This window comes from Mauremys reevesii, linkage group 7 (assembly GCF_016161935.1).
Source record: "Mauremys reevesii isolate NIE-2019 linkage group 7, ASM1616193v1, whole genome shotgun sequence".
Classification (NCBI taxonomy): Eukaryota; Metazoa; Chordata; order Testudines; family Geoemydidae; genus Mauremys; species Mauremys reevesii.
This window is the reverse complement of record NC_052629.1, coordinates 40,533,032-40,553,180: the sequence shown is the minus strand read 5'-3', so window position 1 is coordinate 40,553,180 and position 20,149 is coordinate 40,533,032. Positions and strand designations below refer to the sequence as shown.

Here is a 20,149-nt window from a genome sequence, read left to right as displayed (position 1 = left end):
TTCTTACCTGCTTTGGAATTTGGTTCCATAAGAAAAAGGGGATGTTTAAATAGATACTGTTGCAATACAGGATGATTGGACCAGACCCAGGCAGAAAAATGTTACTCCAGATGCCTAAAATCAACCCCTAATGCCAGCAAGGTGCTCATGCACATGCATTGGTTCCCTGGAAGTTCCCACAGCCACACACAATTTTATTCCTGTTGTATTTCTGCCACATCCTCCTCTTAGCTCAATTCTAGTGGAATGCAATGGAAGTAATACAAAGTGCTTTAGGAATGCTAAAGACAGGGTTGACATTAGAACTCTTCCTTGAATGTCCATTATGGCAGGCCCGGCTATTCCACTTTTAAACAGTAACTGTCTCTTATAATTTCCTACAGAAAGTACATCTGGTGCAAGCAATACCATTTAATTAGATAGATGCCCCCAACTGCTTCCTCTTCTCACCTTGTGGGTATCTGCAGAAATGCTAGTCACACCTTCCACACGGAAGTCAAATGGTCGCTGTAGCGGAAACCCTGCCTTCTCCATGAAAGCAATGAGGAAGCCACCCAGACAGGCATCCACATGGAAGGGGATTCTATACTTCAGTGCCAGCTAAACACAGACAAGAGGTTCTAGTTAGTTACTCAAGCAAAACCAAAAAGATAAATTTAATAGCGTTCTTGGGACAGCTGAGTTAATTTTGTATTTCACATTTGAGACAGTGTTTGGACTCTCCAGAAGGGTCCAGAAAGCATTACTACGTCAATTCTCAAGCAATGGAGCGCTTGGTGGGGGGTCCAGAAGATCTGGCTAACCATATGATGTTGTTTCTCTTGCTTCTAGATTTAAAAATCCATTATGAGACTGCTAAAAAAGTATTACATGTCCTGTTATTGACACAGGAATGTAATGTGACTTGAATGGGAGGAGGAGTCCATGATACACTATTAAGGCGTGGTCCACATTAAGAAAAAAAAAGTTAGAGTCCCCCTGATTTGTAACACTAAAAATAAAGTGAAATATAAATAAAAAATGTATCTAATATTATCTCCTCCCACCACTCAGCTATGAGCCCACTTAAAGGTATTTCTAAACCCTTTGAATCTCCCCTCAGTGGTTTTCTAATCATATTTGTTTAAATGAAACTGTTTCTCCTCCACCCCAACTCATCCTCCTGCTGCTCTCCCCAGACTTGGCCCTGCAGTGAAGAAGTCTAGTGCCAAACAACTGTGAAATAGCCTATGACAATAAAGCATCTTCAGCAACAGAAGAAGGAAGATACAAGAGACCGGCAGTGTATTCCACTTTTGAAGACAGAAGCATGCATTTAAAATTTGCCATTTTGCAAGAATCCTCATCAGCATGACATATCACTGTCTGAAACAGCTCAAGTTTTAAAGAACACCAAATAGCCAGTTTTACAACAATGTCCAGTTGTCATTTCAAATACTTAAATCCTACGCTCTTGGGGCAAGTTTTAAACAAATATGTAATAAATTATACCAAAACCTGACAATCCGATACTCCCCACTCCGCCCCAAACTGCTTCCCAACCTCATCACTGTTGATTAGCAGCTGATCTGCTTCAAAACCGTTGCCATATTTCCCACTAGCTTGTTCCTCCTCCTACCAGATTCATTCAGCAGTGTCACAATTCTGCATTTACATCCTTTTCTACAAAGGAAACACATGCCCAGGATAGTCAAGTCTTATTTAACCCCTCTTCCCTTCCAACCTCGTATTTCAAGGGGCACTCTACCTTTGCCACCTCCTCAATTGGGTCCATAACTCCATGGGGAAACTGGGGAGCTGAACAGGCCAGCATAGCAGTGTTCTTTGAAATAGCCCTTCTCATTGCCTGAAGGTTTAAAGAGAGAAGATAATCACACGCCAGTTTCCAATTTCCACCCTGCCAAAAAAATGAAGCTACTAGATTTAAGATAAATCAAAACACAAGAGCCTATGAACAGTGTATATAGGAAGACCTTTGTGCACAGGCTGTAGAGGGGTGTTCATTTCTGCTTTCTGTAAGAACTCTAACTACAGTAGTCTGTATCCTGTCACTTCCATTTCATAGCTGTTGTAATGAAGTAGCACACTCAGCACTTCAATTATAGACGTAAGAGACCAATTAAGTCCATTAATCCAGCCCCTGCAAATTCAAGATTATATCCCAGGTTTTCTAATATTTTGTCTGAAACCCAATTGAAAGTGCTTCTGCAGTGCCTAGACACACGGGTATATTCAATTCTAAATTAATGTGCTAGGTCAAAGGAACAGTTTAAATCTAAATTGTTTACAGCATGCCCAGTGTAGAATGCAACAATAACCATTTCTGCTGCAGTTTTATTTGCTGTTTCTAATAAGCACTGTTCATCACCACCATCTCTATCAGCCCATCCCCGATAGGCAGAACACTGCTATTTCATATTCAGAACACTTGCATCCGAAGAAGTGGGTATTCACCCATGAAAGCTCATGCTGCAAAACGTCTGTTAGTCTATAAGGTGCCACAGGATTCTTTGTTGCTTTTACAGATCCAGACTAACATGGCTACCCCTCTGATACTTGCTATTTCAGGAACACTATTGAAAGTTTTCCACAGAAGAGGTGTCTAGTGCTGTCTAAGAGCAATACCTGAACATCCACTTGCATGGTCTTGGTCAACGGTATGTGCACAATCTTCAGTCCAAAATAATGAGCTGCTTTATCAAATGCTGCATGAACACTCAATGGAACCAGTCTGAAAAGAAGGAAAGGCAATACTTCAACCACGGAATGTTTAGGTTGAATTTGAATACCTATCCACGTGCAAGCCAAAATTCATACAGCAGGCATTTTTATACCTTATCCCTTGCAGGCAGGATACTCGGCCTATAGGCATGATTTAAAAAAAAAAAAAAAAACAACCACCAGGAAAATGCGGGCCAAAGATTATTTTGGGCACACAGGCCCTGTGCTTTTCTGAACTAAAATATACAATGTTCCACCATTCACTTCAAACTTTAAAGGGATAGTTAGAGGAAACTGCTTCAAAAGGACTATTTCTCTTTTTATTGACTTGTATGAAGAAAATACAAAACTCATAATTCTCCAGCTCTTTATTTTAAAGTTCTCTTATCTCTTCCAAAATGAAGTCCTGTTTATAAAAAGTGTTGAAAATTGTGCAATGTCACTGAGGTTTGCTCTGCAGGATCACATCAAAATACAAACACATGGGGATGCAAGTACACCAAAGGAAAGTAACATGCAATCTATAGTAAGTCCAATAGATGGCAGTGACTGAAGGCTCAAAAAGATTAATTAACTTGGATTCATGATGCTTCACAGTTGTTTAGCAATCTGCAACAATGTTAGGAAGAGAGCGCCTTCCTTCAGGCTTAGAAATTTGGAATAAGACAAAAGAACACTATTCTTATCTCTATTATAATATTTCCTCCACAAGCAATTTACCAAAGAAACGCTTACTGTTGCTTCATGAGCTTTAAAAGAGTATGAAGAAGAAATCACTGGAGCGTGATGATGTAGTGCTCAATAAAATAGTCTTTCAAATTCCAGCTCAAAACTCCAACACCCTTTATACTCTGCTCCAGAGAGGTCCAAAGCTGAAATGATCTGGGTTTTGTAGGCGAGCATTTAGGTATTGGCAAAGCTTTTGGGGGTTGGAAGTGGAGATGCTTCTCACCTATCTCTAATTTTAGATTCAAGTGTGTCAATGCCCCAAACATATACACTCAAATTCAAATCAGAAGTGATGAATCATGAGCAATGCTGTTCATGTTAACAGACTGTTAAAAAGCTATCAGACTGCTGAAAACTTGCTGTACTATTTTGCATTATTTCTTTCAGTTTGGGTTTTTGTCCTAGGTTTGGCCCTCAAAGTTAACAGATGAATGGAGGGGGACGTAAGAGATTAAGAGAAATGAGAGAAGAGTGCAGCATACTACCTGCCCCAAGCCAGGGCTGGGAGGTGATCATTTTTCAGGAACAATAAAATCAGACAAATCATTGAAAGAAAAAACACGCCATGGAGGTAGCTACATACATTTCTGGGTGCTTGATTCCTCTCTCGTAGGCTAGATCCCTGTAGGCTTTACAGGCCATCAAAATGCTCTCAGTCCCACCGGAGGTCATCTATTTTGAATAGAAGAAACAAATGAAACAAAGTACATTTGCAGAAATGGGGGTGGGAGGGGAAGGGAAGAGTTGAGAGGTTAACATGCCAATGCTCTGAGTGAGGTCTCAGGCCAGAGCGTCATAAGAAAGGCTCAGTTCTACAAGTGAACTGGAAACCAAAGAAAAGATTAAAGTAGCTTTCTAGTGCTTGAGGACCATGACAACACAAAATGTGTATCTAAAACACAAGTTGTCTTCATTTTGAAGACAGGTGGCAGAATAGGTTGCTCATTCACAAGTTGGTAGAGATGGTTTTACCACAAATGAAACTACAAAGGGCAATAGGGCACCTGAGTGGTGCTTTCTTCGACCACAATACAGCACACAAAAAAATCTGCAGACTTCTGGTCTTCATAGCACAGCACACCAATGTCACAAAGAGCTTTTTAGAGTGTTTCAGTTATTTACAAAGGAGAAAGAGAGGTGATCATATGGGGGAAAAGTGTTTAATACAGACCAGTAATCATTGTGTAACTACAGCCACCTATATAGTTAATTCTGCCTCCATTAACTTTGGAGCATAGAGGCATAAGCATGAGGGAGAAAAAGCACAGACAAAGCTTTAAAGAGAACATTGCAGGGTGCTCTTGTGGGAAAAACCAACCATTTAATTTTCATATTAGTCATCTTAGACTGTAAGCTATTATTTGCTGACCGCCTGCTGCATATAAAAGTCGCTGCTACCCTGGGTCAGGGGTGGCCTAAAGGTTCCAGTTAACTGGGCTAAGGTGAAGGGGGCATTCAATTTGCCTTCGGAGATCTTTATTTTTGGATCATCAGCCCTGCTTGCCAATCCAAGTACCACTAATGGAAGGTAAATCAGAAAAAAAGGTAACAGTCAATGTTTTCATGCCTTAAGATGTATTGCTGGTCTGCTACAAAACCCCAAAAAGTAACATCTGCAAAACTAAGTGGAAGTGCGAATGTGTGACAGTGACTAAACACATAAAGATATCATGAATAAAGGTCACAAACAAAAAAATCCCCCTGTATTTATTCCTGCTGCTCTTTGTGCCAAGCAGCAACAGCTGCTTCAGGCAGTATCCATACCAGGGATCTGAAAACAAAATGTGCTCTTCATAATTTGCAAAAGCAGCAACCGAAAGGCTTGAGGTAACAGAGCTTCAAATTGTGAGGGGGAAACCGCTGTGTTTATTGTTAACCAAGCAGGTGGTGGCAGGAGTATTATAAACATGCTGTTTTATAAGCCACATCAGCCATTCCCAAATTCTTCTGCAAGCCCCTTAACCTTTTTTTTTTTGGGGGGGGGGGGGGGAGGAGGGGGGACTGCTGACACATTTGGAGACCTCCCTACTTAAATGTAGTATTATACTAACAGAATTGTTTCTCTTTATTATTAGTTGGTGGTATTTAAATGAACATGACTTATTTATTGAAACACCTACATTCTGCTACTTATTTACCACAATCTTCCATTTATATTATTAGGTGCTAAGTGGTTTACACTACCAGGTCCTGGTGCTTCGCTGAGGAACTCCCAATCTTTCTTCAGCCTCTCCTGCACCTTCGGCACAACACCCCCACTGACAAACTGAGCAGATACCTATTTGCTGTGAAGTTTAGCTTGTTGCACCCAATATGCCAGGCCGCAGAGTCCTTAAGATTTCTGTCAGCATAGCTATAGTCAGATATGAGTGTTAAAGGTTTTCTATGATCCTAACCGACATGGCTATACCAGCAGAAGCCCTAGTGTTCATGCAGATATACCAGTGAGAACGTCCTTTTGCCAATAAATCTTATTTTGTTTGGGGAATGGTTATAAACTATATCAGCAAAAACACTCTTTTGCTGGTATAAGCTGTGCCTCCACTAGGCGGATATGCCAGTATATAGCTATACTGGCAGACTGTTTCTTGTGTACACAAGACCTGAATCACGTCATAGGAGCTCTCTTCCTCTAGTGTCTGCGGTGAGTTTGGCAACTGGCCAATGCAGGGTGATTCAGCACCAGCTCACAGCCTTCTTAGATATTTCTCTCTGCTTCCTTCAAAGGAAAGTCAACAGTAACAGAAGTTGTCCAGTATGAAAGGATTAAAATCAGACACTGCTTTTGTGTTTTTCCTACCCTAGTACTCTGGTTTCAGAAACCAGTGCAGAAAAGCACATGCAAAAAAAAATCAAGAACAGGAGTGTGTTTTGGGAAATGGAGGATAAGAAAGAACAGAATCCCTCCATCCCTTCTAAAATGTGTCATTTGTTTCCTTATGGATTCCCTTAGAACTTCAGAGTACCTCTTTATATATCTGAAGTTAGCGTTTAAAAGTGAAAATTGGTTAAACATCACAAGTTAGATTCTATCCTTGTCTCATTCTCAAGGGAAAAAAAGCTTATGGGTCCTTACAAGTTACTATGAACCACCACCCTAAACATATGCCTCTTCCATTTACCTCTGCATTAAAAAGAAGAAACCCACCTGATCCCTATCTTAAGGCCTTTCGCAGAATTGTGGATTCCAGAGTTTAATTGTTGACTAGGAAATAAAACCTTTAGAGATGGGAGACAAAGCTGGCAAAAAATCTTCAAGGTTTTCCAGATTGTACTAGCCCCATGAATGATATCAACAAATTGTAGTTTGTTGCTGGGAAGCATGTACACCAAAATCCAGTGCAGCATCCATGGTGGCACCATCACACAAGGCCACTACAAGCCAACCTCCTGTCAATCCCACTACTTACGCCTCACAAGGTGATCCAGTCTCATCATTGGTAGATAAAACCCTACAGACCTGCAAAAGGGCAAGTCTTAGATAGGTCCACAAGAATGGTGCTCACATTTCACTTTTAAAAGCCGATTTCCAGCGTGAAGCTAGCTACCTGACAAAAGTTCAAAGTACTGGAATTTGGAGAGAATAGCAGAAGGAACAAACACTGCACTCAGACCAAGTGTTAGTCTTTAAAATGTCATGGATTTTGCTGACTAACGTGGGGGGGGGGAGGGGAAGGAAATTCATTAACTGAAGTTACATGGAAAAACCCCTCTTCACTGGATTACAGGGGAAATCCATAAACATTCTCAGAAGGACTTCTACAAAAAGAGAAAGTTTGCCATTGAGAATCCAATCCCACATCATAGGAGAAAGAAATCCCCAGACTATGCAGTGAACATTACATGATTCAGAACTGATTGTAAGCCTCCATCTGGAGTCTCTTGTTACTGCCCCCTAAAATTAAGGGCCACAAAAAAGAGAACTGATTAAGAAAAAACCGGAAACACGTTTTCCTGTTGGAAAAGACTAGCTTGAAATATTTCCAGAAAGATGAGCATCATCTTAAAAAGTAATTCAGGGGCGGGGAAGGGGAGGGGGGGGGGGGAAGGTGAGTTGAAATCTCCTACAAGGGATTAGCAATAGTATTTAAACATCAGGGGAACAGTTTTAGAAACCTGTCCAGAATGAAGACAACTCCCATAAATAATGAAGTTGTGCATCTAATTTAACATTCGCTACACTGATAATTTACTCTATTTTGTTTTTACACTCGTCCAAAGCATCAGTATCATTGAAAGTGCTGCAAGAAGTCATACACGATTAGAACTGGATTTCTCTCGGGATTTCTTATTTCTTAGAGTAACAAGGAAATCAATTTGACCACAGTGGAAAGCAGTTACAGAAACAAGAACCGTTTCCTATATATTCCCCGGCACCCTGGCCACTGAATTTTTACTATGTTTATCCAACATGCTCCACCTGAGGAGGCATCACTGAAATTGTATTAGCAGTCCCAATTCCCTACTTCAGATTAGTAACATCAGTGATCACCTCATCCAGAATGAAAGAAACCAGACAGTAATGTCTCCAGACATGGCCAGACTATATGTCTCAAAAACAGCAATTATGGCCAACAATTTCAGGAGCAAATGTATATTTTAAACTACAAGACTGTAAGTGGAATAAAAGTAAATCAGAGACTTTATACATTAAAAAGGGACAACAACTTTCAGACTACTCAAGTTTGTTTTAAAAAAAAATAATAATCACAGTAGATTTAAGCACTACAGCTGTCCATGGTCTGCCTCATTTTGTTGCCTCACATCCCGCCTCAAACGTTTCTCTTTTAAAGTTTGAAAGAGCCACACAGAGGGAAAGCTGACTGCCCCATACAAGGTCAGCAGTGTCAAATACATGAAGAAACAAAGTGAAGGCACAGATAAAAATGCTTTTTCCTGGCCCTTCGGAGACAGTGATCTTAGGTGTTAATCTGACCAACAGAAGGTGGGGGGGAAAACATGAAAGTCTGAAAAGGCTCTGAAGAAATATTCCTTTAACTGTTTGGCACAACTTTCTGGAACAACTATTTGAGCCATCAGAAATCTTTATGAAATATTTAGGTACAAAACCTTACCTAGAAGTTACTGTTTTGAAATTATGACCCACTTCTGACCCTTTGAGACAGTCTGTTACACTATGTGCTCAAAACAACATCTGGCCTCCACATCACCTCTCAGGGGCCTTTCCTTAGCTCTCTGACACTTCCCCAGGATCGTGAGGCACCAAGGGGTCCCTTAGTCACAAACTGCTAATTCCATTTTTGAAATCTGCTGTTTCAAAGCACCTGTCTTGCACATTGGGGGAACTCAATACCTGCAAGGCTAGTTTCAGGAAGTTAATTACAGGGTTAGGTCAATTTTATTAGTTTCTCGCTAACCCCTTCAGCTCTTCCACTGGCCTTGCATATTGGGTAACTGCTCAACGAGGTCGTATGTAATTTCCACACCAAATTTAACACTTCCCTGACTGCTTTGCTTAGGCTTCTGCTTGAACCTAAGCAGGACTTATGCCTTATACCCCAATTTGCAGAGTTTCAGGGCATGCTGCAAGGCCCGTTTAATTACTCAGGCTTTAGTGAAGGGGGAAGGACATGTGCTGGTATTTTTATTAGGGGGTATTTTGGGGGCTTAATGTCATTTTTATAATTTATTTTCCAATTATGAAGAGAGAAGCAGCTGGTGTACATTATACTTGTATTTTCATTTAGATAATAGCACTTAGACCGAAAGCTAGACACTTTTTAAAGCTATCAAGAACAATTAAAAAAAAAACTAATCATTTTAGGTGTTGAAAGTTTGTGAGTGAAGTTCTCCAAATGCGAGAGAAGTGTTGCAAAATTCTGCTAAGTACATGACAACTATTAAATTAGAGACCAATTAAAACCACAATTGTAGAGAGATTGGTGTGATCCAAGCTACCCTCCTGAACATTTAGTCAATGTTCTATGCAACTGCAAGTCAGTATTGATAAGAGGTGGGGGGTAAATGTCTTTCAGACACAAAGATTAAAAAAAAAAACAAAAAAACCACCTTCAACTGGCCATATAGTACACCAGCACAGTCACCAGCAGCAATTGTGTGGCAGGTTCTGACAAGTTAATTCATGATTTGCCACTAGTACCTTGCCCACAATAGAATTAGTTCTCTACAACTTACAAACACCGCCTACTTCTTACTTATATTGCAGTAGTGCTAAGAGACGTCAATTACTGACTTGATGCCACTGTGCTCGGCACTGCACAAACACAAATAAATAAATAAATAAACAAACAAACAAACAAACAGTCCCTGCCCTGAGAAGCTAACAATCTAACTTTGAGACAAGAGGAGCATAAGAAAATACGGGCTGTATTTTTATGGGAAGGACCCATTTGTTAATACAACAAAAAGTGTAATGTTTAGAAAGTATGAAATGAGGGACATGGACTAAAACTTGTTTTGCAAGTAACTAATTCAGTCAATGCTTTTGAATTGTTAATTTCAGTGCCTGTAAGCTTTAAAACCATGCAAGCCAACTTGTTCAGACAGCTTACAAATTGGACAAGGACAATATGTACCACACCCTGTTGATCAAAGCCATTTAATACCCTCGACTGCTTCTTAGTGGTCTCCAAGCCAACCAGCCGGAATTGTTTGCAATCTTAGTTTTGGCCTGCTGATAGATTTCTAGATTAGAGCAAAATTAAAGAAAACCTACCCGCCCTCAAACACACCACCCCAAGCCAGTTACATTTTAGAGTCAATTGTGTCCCTTCCCCCATCTAAGGCCTGGTCTACGCTTACAATGTTTTGCCAGTATAGCAATGTCAGAAGACACATGCCCATTAAGACATAGTTATGTGGCTATGCCAGAGTAATTTCTCTCTTTCAGGGAACTGGTATAAAACTATACTGATGAAAGAATTTGCTGGTATAGCTACACTGGAAAAGCCTCCTAATGGAGACTCAGTTTATACTGGCAGAATTCTTTTTAGTATAGAAAAAGCCTAACATGATACAGGAATAGTCCTAGCACAGGCTAGTAGAAAAGGAAGTGTGCAGAGTCAAATTAGGAAAGTTCATATGTTTAAGGGGGGCTCTGATTTAGCTTCTAGATTACTTACTACTCCACAGGAATTAGGTCCCCCATTGAAGAGTGTGCAGGCCATCCTCACCACCTCCGCTTCCATCTTCCTCAGGCCTGGGAATACATCTGGATGAAGGGGATTACTCCATGCAAACTCCTCATAAACCTTCAGAAAGAAAGGAGCAAGTCTGTCTTACGCTGATATATTGCAGAACAAGATCTGGGTTATTGTTTAACAAGTTCTGCAATGGGAATAATCAAAGGTGGCAATACAGACAGCATTACAAGTGAGCTAATTCAATGAGCTGTTTTCAGCCACAGTAGCAAGGAGCACCAGCAGCAGCAAGTCTTAGGCAACCCAAAGCAGTGTTTTGCAGACTTTAGATGTAGTAGGAGTTTCTACAAGTAACTGAAGCTACAGATGTGATGGAGACACTCACACGGTCTACCCACTGTGGCTAACTCCAGAATTGCCCTAGGGCACATCTGGCCTGTGGTATGATTATGCAACAATGACATGAGGAATATAATGGCTGCTTTCAGTAACAAATGTTGTTTAAATAAGTTATAAAGGTGCAAATACACCAGTTCTCAGCTTACCTTTATTAAAAGAAAACAAATGGCTGCTTTACAAGATGAACTTTTACAAGTACCAGTTTTTATTCTTTAAAAAAAAAAAAAGAGCAACTAAAACTCTCGTTAATACAAAAAATAGTTGATACAATTGTTTGAATAATTAACTTTAGAACGAGATCTACAACAGTAACAGACAAGTTTGTGGCCACAGGAGAATTCTGGAGTAACTACAGGCAGATGGTTCAGCTGGGAAAACAAACTCTTAGAAGCAGTAAGACTGTCCATCTGATATGCATCAAAAGTGTTCTCAAAAGCTACCATTTAATACCAAAGTATTTTGCAACCACAGCTTTACATGACAAGCAAAAGCTAGTGCAGGCCTGATTCTGTTCTCCACTCGCCAGAACCAATTCTACTGAAGTCAGTGACAGCATAATCAGCCAAAATACAGAACAAGTGTCCATCTATCTAGAACCAAAGAATTTAGCAAGATTTCCTGAAGAAAAGCTGTGATGGGGTTTATACACTCAAGCACCTGAAAGCAAGGACAATTAACAGGCAATAGGAATCAAACACTGAGTTAAGTACCCAAATGGAGCTCATTTCAATTACTAAAAAGGCTACCCCCAGAAGAGGGCTGACTAAGGGAAGGACGGTCTTTCTTCCTGGGAGAAGAATTTCTGATCTAGGCAACTAAATAGGTCTTTGGGCTGTTTAGAACTCTTTCAACCTTCCCAAGGAGAGAAGTTCCTGGCTATGACACAACAGGGACTTGGATGAAGCAAGCCAGCCTTCTGATTTTACTACCATCTGAATATTGCCTGCACTATACAGTTTGTTACAAGTGTTCATTTGCCTTGGCTGTGGGACCCAGCTCAACAGGCTGTCCAAGTCAGAACTTCCACAGAAGCCTAGTCCTGGAATAGGTAGCTGCAGGCCAGATTCAAGGTGCAGTCAGCCAATGTCAGTTTACCCATTCCCTTGTAATTTGTTACTTGCTTTATCATTCCAAATATTTTACCCAATCTGTTCTTGAATATCTACAGTGACAGTGCTTTGACAGCCACAGCCTTTGGTCATCTATTCCATGACACAAATGTTTTGCTATGACTCTCTTTCCTTCAGCCATATCTATCTTAATCTTTTCCTTTAGCTTCAGACCAATGTTCTTTGTTCTACCATCTTCCAAGACAAGATAAATAGGAATTATAAATAGGGAATGAGGGTGTTTATGGATATTCATCCCACAAATGTATTTGTGTGAATCACACATAAATTATACCACTTGAACACTTATTTACCTTCACTAGCAGGTGAGTGAGTTTCTCTTCCCCGCTGTATACTGTCCCAGAGACTTTCCCATCCTCCCAATGTACTTTACCTGAAAAATAAAAAGCATAAACAGCATACATTTGCATAAGCTACCCAAAAGTGCAAAAAATAGCATCTATCCTAGTAGCAATGCATATCACAAGTGTGATCCTCTCAGTTACTGATTAGCACTAACAATTCCCTCCATACTACCATTAAAATAGCTCAGAATTACATGAAGAAACAACTTTTTAAAATCATGGCAAAGAAAGTAACTTAACTGGAGTACCTGAGGGTACGTCTACACTACCCGCCAATCCGGCGGGTAGCGATCGATCTATCGGGGATCGATTTATTGTGTGTAGTGTAGACACGATAAATCGATCCCCGATCGCTCTCCCATCGACTGCTGAACTACAGCTCGGCGAGAGGTGGAAGCAAAGTTGATGGGGGAGCGGCAGCCGTCGATCCCACGCCACGAGGACATGAAGTAAGTGATTCTAAGTCGATCTAAGATACATCAGCTTCAGCTATGCTATTCTCGTAGCTGAAGTTGTGTATCTTAGATCGGTCCCCACCCCTAGCGTAGACCAGGCCTGACTGACTAGCAACTTCTAAGAATTGGCAAGCCCTATGTATGATTGTCTATTACTGGCTCATAATGTAAAAAGGCTTTGAAAAAAAAAGCTGTGGTTAGTATGTTACTTCCAGACTATACTTGGGTGGAAGCATTCAGAATGTAAAATGCTAAACCCTTCCTCCAGTATATTTCCTGCTTCCCTGGCATCAGGATGATTAGAACAAACAACATTTCATAGTAATAAATTAGAAGCCATAAGTGTTCCGTCACATTTTACTGAATGCAATGGCTATAAAATATGCAATTGTTGAGCAATGTGCAACTACACCAGAGTATATGTAGTAAATGTAAACAACTTTGCAATAATTCCCATTCAAGTTCCAAAAACCTGTCCACACTGCTGGATTCTATTCACTGAAGGTGGAAACTATACCAACAGAACATTCAGCAATGTTACAAGATATTTGAAAAACAGTTCAAACCAATCTGTACTGCTAAAATATGCAATGCAAACTCCAGCAACTTTTTTCACCTAAAAATGCATGCAAATTACTGCAACTTCAGAACATAGCAGGTATGTCTGGCAGAACTAGGGCTGTGCCCTTACCAATAAGCACCTCCACATGTTGTCCAGCATCCAACTGAGTAACCTTCTATCACTAAAACAAAGCTGTAACGCAAATACACCATTTCAGGGAATGTTTTCAACAGGATTCGGTTCCCCGCTTTACCCAATACCATCTTCCTTTTAAAACCCTAAAAAAAAAAAAAAAAAAAAAAAAAAGTTCCTCTTCCACTTGGAAGGGGTAACTTTCATAACTCAGGGAGTGTCAACTTCACTTGCATACATAGGACTCAGGACCAAGGCTCCCTCACAAATAGCTTTTGGAGAAAAGAGAAGTAAACAATAAAGGTAAAAACAGACTGAGGGGGGAAGAGGGAAGAACTGTAGTAGTAGGATTTTATGTTTGTATTAATATAATTTAGAATGAAGGATAAAGAAGAATAATGTAGCATGTATTAAATGTATTGGTGTATGATTTGATCATATTCAAAAAGGGTGGCTGGCAGGATAACAGGAAGGAAGGCCTAATGGACCACTGGTAGAGAATCTGTGTCTGGACTGATTTCAAGGCTGTGACAGACCTTTAAGGGTCACCAATTTGTTGTAGGTTTAGCATTTTGAAATAAGTAAAAGAATGCCATGATTGTTTTTCTTCTGCATTGCAATTCAATGTTCCTGTTCAAAATGTTCTGTGTAAATTAATTGTTTTGTGTGTGAATGAGGAATGTGTGTGTTAAGAGATAAGTGTGAAGGCCATCGCTAAACCAGATGTACGAGGGAGGAACCAGAGACAGATGCAAGGGCGCCAGGAGGCTGCAACACGCCTCTATTGAAATGTCAGAGGAGGGCAGATTGACAACTCTAAAGATGAGACAGGCACCTATCAATGGGGAAGAGATAGCTGTGAAAGAATGAGAAGGACAATTTAGGAAAACAAGCACTTGTCAAACAACAATTGATTACAGCATGACGGAGCAAAACTCATTGGCCCCAGTGAAGGAAAAGCACTATATAAACAGGGTGCCTTGCCATGAAACTTTGGGTTTGTCCTGCCAAGACTTCCCCGGAGCATCATGTCATGACCAATGGAACCTGGCTCCTCCCTACTGGTGACCAGCCTAGCTGGCCACTAGGTTGATCGGACTGGTAACTATAACATCGACTGGCAGGACAGTGTGCGTGGTGTGTTTGTGTGTGTGCGCGTGTGACTGAAAAGCATATGCTAATTGTTGCATCATCAATAAATGCGGTGTGTTGCCTTCTCCCCTAAAAAAGATCGCGTGAGCTTTGTATAAGCATAACAGCACCTTTGAGGGTGTCTGAGGAAAAAAGCATTTTGAAAATAGAGGACATAGAAAACAGACATAGAAAAAGAGGACACAGCAAGCTCTAGAAGAAGTTTGGAGAATAGGAAAATAGTAAGATTGATTTTACTGAAATTTTCCTACATGTAATATTGTTTATTTCAGATTTAGCAGTGTAAAACTGTTTTGAGAAGAAAGTCCCAAAGCCAGGAATGGTACAATATTAGCCAGTCCTCCTAACCAGATTCTTTTGGAAGCTGTAATTCCCTCCCCCCCCCCCCCCCACCCCTACATTTTCTGATTAGAACGTGGCAGATACATTAACTGGAGTAGAGATTTCAAATGACAGAAGCAACTCAACAGTGAAGTTTCAGATGCTGTCTGTGGAACCAAGCCAAGGAAACACTATGGCATATAAACTACAAGTCACAGTGACAGAGATAAGCAAGAAATTTCATGTAAGCAATGTTTTGTACTTTGCTTTTTGCTTTACAAAACAAACAAACCATACTTCTGGCAAAAGCTTAGCATTGGGTTAATTGCTCTGAAGCACATTCAGACCTGACTCCAAAATATTTTCCAAGTTACAAGTGTCAATCAAGAAGAAACTGTCTTGCTTTTCTGGGCCAAAGACTTTGTGTTAGGACACTGCACCAGTATAAAAAGAGACCTCACTATTTCAATCAGGGCAGTTAAAGTGTTTTACCCCCATTGCACGCTCACTGATTTGTTGCGGTGGGGTTGCTCATTAGAGCAGGACTGCTACAGCTGATTTATTTCCCTTAGGATTAGAATTGGAGGAGAAGGGAAAAAAAGTGCATTGATGCATCTGTTTTGGAAAAAAGCTCCCAAGAAGAGTAGTGGTCAAATTGGCCCGTCTCCACCTCAGACAACCAGGAGACTATCCTTTCCTCCTTACTGTGACAGACTGGTCAGTGAAACAGAATAAAGATTTTCCAATTACCTTTGTAACCATTACCCTCAAACCCAGATTGTCTGCATTATATATCACTACCATGATGGAACATAATTACTTTTCCATTACCTTCAACATTAGAACACCGGGCACCTGAGTTTTTTTATGGGATTCCTGAGTATTAGTTAATAATTGTAGTTAACTAGAAACATGAGGATTGGTATTAGTCATTTACAGGACAGCATCAATTAACATTTGATGAACACCAAGAAAAATATTTAAGCTGAAACTATTTATAGCCATCACCAGAGTCCATGTTACCTTTATAGGTGTGTAAGCATATAGCATAATTCTAATATTAGGCCTATGAAGTAGACCTGCATACATAGGCGCCAACTCGGTGGGTTCTTAGGGGCTGGAGCATCCCTGGAAAAAAACAGTGGGTGCTCAGCCCCCACGATCAGCTCCTCCCCCACCCTCTCAGCGCCTCCCACCTGCCGCGGATCAGCTGCATGCAGAAGGCACTGGGAGGTGGGGGAAGGGAGATGAGGTGGAGCAAGGGTGGGACATGCTCAGGGGAGGGATTGGGAAGAGGAAAGGCAGGGATGGGTGCTTGTGGGAAGGGGTGGAGTAAGGGCGTGGCCTGGGGGGGGGGGGTCGAGCACCCCCCGGCAATTCAGAAAGACAGCACCTCTGCCTGCATATATACCAGTATATGCTCACTGTCATACCCATAGAGCTGTACTCCTTCATCTTCTCTAGTAGTACAGGTTGGCTCATGCCTTGCGCAGGCAAAGCTTTGATATAACCCTTTCCATCATTCAGGAAGTGCAAACCAGAGGCTACATCATCCAAGGCCTTGTTAAACTGCTTCTGTATCTAAAAAGAAAATGAAATGCCTTCAACAATAGGGTGCACACATTTTATGGTACACAGAACATTCAGTGCTAATGCCTGGAACAGTGAGCTCAACACTGTGAACTGTGTTAACTTCTTAAACAGATACCGTCAAATATTGTGCATGTTCATTTCATCCTTTAATGCCTATTTAGAATCTTGAAAATAATTTTGTTTGTCAAATATAGCAAAGCAAAATATTGGGCTCCCCTCCACCCCAGCCTTTTTATGGTGTTAAAGACCATGACAATATAAACAGCTGATTTTATACCAGTTACAGTTTCAAGACGGATTACTTTATGGACCATCTCGCTTCAGAAATCAGATATACATTTAGAAACTCTGAAAAAATGTTGCCCAATAACATAACACAATGAAAGAACACACAGATAAGATTAGGACACTTTCACTTCTCCCCCAATCTACAGTTTGAAGGCCCAGATCTGCCCTCACAGCAGCACAGATCTCTCTCCCAGAAGCATTATCTAATATAGCTGTTGAGATATCATCAGTAACAGAGACTTTTGGACATTGGAATACCTGGACATCAAGGTCTCTTGTAAGCAACATGATAGGCTTGTGTGTCAGACTCTACTGATCAGTGGACGCACTAGGCAAATGAGACACTAAACCGTTTCTTTGCAATGGGCCAACATCTCAGTAGCACTATCCTGAAAATGTGGGTCATGTAAAAATAAGGAACAGTTGTAGGGAGCCCAGGACTACTTTGCCAGTAAGCAAGGAACAGACATAAATGGAATACAATATTGAGTTATGAATTAATCTGCCACAACTCACTTGTTATGACAACCAGGTCAAACGATGGAATGTATTGGTCAGGACATCAGCATGAGCACATCAACCCCTTTAAAAGCGGAGATACTTGTAGCTTATAAGAGCTGGATAAGAGCTTTTAAAACTAGTTCCACGCATCAGTAATAATGCCAAGAGAAGATCTGAGAGAAAAAGCATTCTTTATCATGCTAAGCCAGTGGTTTTCAACCTGTGGTCCCCAGCCCCCTGAGGGTTCACAGACTATGTTTAAGATTTGCCAAAGGGGTCCACACCTCCATTCAAAAAAAATTTTAGGGGTCTGCAAATGAGAAGGGGGAAAAAAAAAAAAAGGTTGAAAACCACTATGCTAAACCATTCGTCTGTTGCATCAAAAGACAAACTTAAGACAAACCTGGCCCCTGAATCCTTCATTTTATTTAGTCTATCTATTGTGACTGATGTCTTCAGGGCAGGGACTGTATCTTGTATGCCACCAAACACAGTACTGTCATTACCAAATGCATTTTAAAAGAAGTTATACCCTTCTTGATGCTAAGAATTCATGACAATTGCTGATTCTTGTAGTAAATAGGTTTAAGTTTCAGTAAAACACTCCATTGTATTTCTTGTTTTAATGATTACATAGCTTCTGCTCTCTTAAGAGGAGAGTCCAAGCTATTCCTAACACAGATAGGAGTTCTAAACCAATCAAAGACAAGGAGAATAACCTCTTCCTCTTGCATAACACAAGATTCAGTTACCACATTCATGTGGAGGACACAAACAGAATGGTAAGTTAGGCAGAAAAATAACCCGGAGTAAACTCTGTGGCCTTCATCCACCACCTAAGGCTATTTTTAGAAAGCCTGATAATATACAGAAAGGAGTTGGAGAAACTCAGCCACTTGGTATTACTGGCAATGAAAGTGTCATCTCCCTTTTCTGAGGCCAATACTGCTACAGAAACATTACTTGGACTGCAAGCTCTTTGGGGCAGGGACTTCATGTTTATCCAGCGCCTAGCACAAAGGTCTCCTGGGCGTTATTGCAATACAAATAGGACAGACAGAGTTGGCTGAATGTTAAGGAAAGCTCTTCAGATACTTACTATGGCGCCAACAAAAGGCAGTTTTCTTAGAGTTTTAAAGAACCATTTTTTACTTCGTGATGTTAAACCTGAGATAAACAAGAAACAAAAATCAAAATTGAGCAACCTGCTGTGAGCTAATAAACCAAAAAAAACCCCTAGAGTTTAGTATTGCTGATATATGGCAAGAATTCTTGGCTAAATGAAACAATGAAGAAGGGATTGAGGTGCAGAGATGTAATACACTGGAGAATTAAATTCAAATCTGACTCAGATTACCTGCAAAGGTGATTTAAGAGCCTTGTTTAGTTATTAGTAGGCTTTTGTCTAACTCACCATATACAGGTTTCAGAGTAGCAGCCGTGTTAGTCTGTATCCGCAAAAAGAACAGGAGTACTAGTGGCACTAACAAATTTATTTCAGCATAAGCTTTCGTGAGCTACAGCTCACTTCTTCGGGTGCATCCTATTCTTTTCACCACATACATATGTTCTTGCATTATTTGGCATTCTGGACAGGAAAGCTGTAAGAGGAATACCAGAGGTGAAATTCTGGCTCTATTAAAATCAATTGGAGTTTCTCTCTTGACTTCAGCGGAGTCATAATTTCACCTCAGGTGTCCAGCATGTCTTGGGTGAGACAGGAGGAGAACAAACATGAATAGCATCAACCTGTACCACCTGTCTGCAGAGTTCTAAATGGGGGGGGGGGGGCGGGAGGAGACACACCTCACTTCTATGAGGACTACTATTCAGAAGAGAAGGAAGTAGACGCTAATTGAAAGCATTTTTCCATTTCATATGCAGAATATTACTGGCCAGTGATTGCACTCTGACAACACAATCTCTGCTTTTTGTTGCCACAGCAAGTGGCCAGGTACCAGGAGAATACTGGACATGTGTTCTGGTTAAACTATCATCTCCTTTTTGGTGTGGACAAAGTCACCTGATTTGTGCCACACATATCCAATTTTCCATCTGGGTTATGTAGAAATCTCATTGAAATCCAGATTCTGCTTCTGATCTTTGCTGGAGAAGCAATGATAGGGTTAGCTATGCTCAATATCATCTTTGGAAAACAGTCTCTCAACAGCTATCAGGATTTAATCCAGCAGAGGGATGTCACAGATCCTTTAGCCACCGAGAAGTGACTTAAGATTAGAGGGGGGGGGGGGGGGAAATCGATCTAAGATACGCAACTTAGTTTGACTTACCTGGCTGTCCTCACGGCGGCAAGTAGATTGCCGCAGCTCCCCCATCAACTCCACTTACTCTTCCTGCCTAGGTGGAGTATGGGCATCGATTCGGGGATCGATTTATCACATCTTGTCTAGATGCAATAAATTGATCCCCGATAGATCGATTACTACCCACCAATCCGGCGGGTAGTATAGACGTGGCCTTTGATACTAGTATGACTCCTTTACTTTGCTTCTTTTCTTCATATTATCTATCTTGCAATCTTGAGACACCAGCAGGAGAATACAAACTCAGCTAACTTTAGCACTAATGTTCCGCAGTAAATACATAATAGCTTAGACTTTGGAAAGAATTTGTATTACATGCATTGTTGATAATCTGCTTTTTGTTTGTTTGTTTTTTCCTAGGAATGCAAGTTTCTTCA

The 20,149-nt window shown here is 40.7% G+C and overlaps 1 protein-coding gene across 1 annotated transcript in view; it reads right to left on the bottom strand.

Moving 5' to 3' along the window:
- SGPL1 (sphingosine-1-phosphate lyase 1) overlaps positions 1-20,149 on the bottom strand; it is a 50,085-nt gene that overhangs the window by 7,806 nt on the left and 22,130 nt on the right. The window contains exons 3-10 of the mRNA XM_039482014.1: positions 18,548-18,615; positions 16,500-16,647; positions 12,394-12,473; positions 10,554-10,682; positions 4,034-4,122; positions 2,626-2,731; positions 1,748-1,846; positions 451-600 (exon numbers count right to left, since the gene is read on the bottom strand). Of these exons, the coding sequence (XP_039337948.1) occupies positions 451-600; positions 1,748-1,846; positions 2,626-2,731; positions 4,034-4,122; positions 10,554-10,682; positions 12,394-12,473; positions 16,500-16,647; positions 18,548-18,615 (869 nt within the window). The remainder of the gene's footprint in view (positions 1-450; positions 601-1,747; positions 1,847-2,625; positions 2,732-4,033; positions 4,123-10,553; positions 10,683-12,393; positions 12,474-16,499; positions 16,648-18,547; positions 18,616-20,149) is intronic.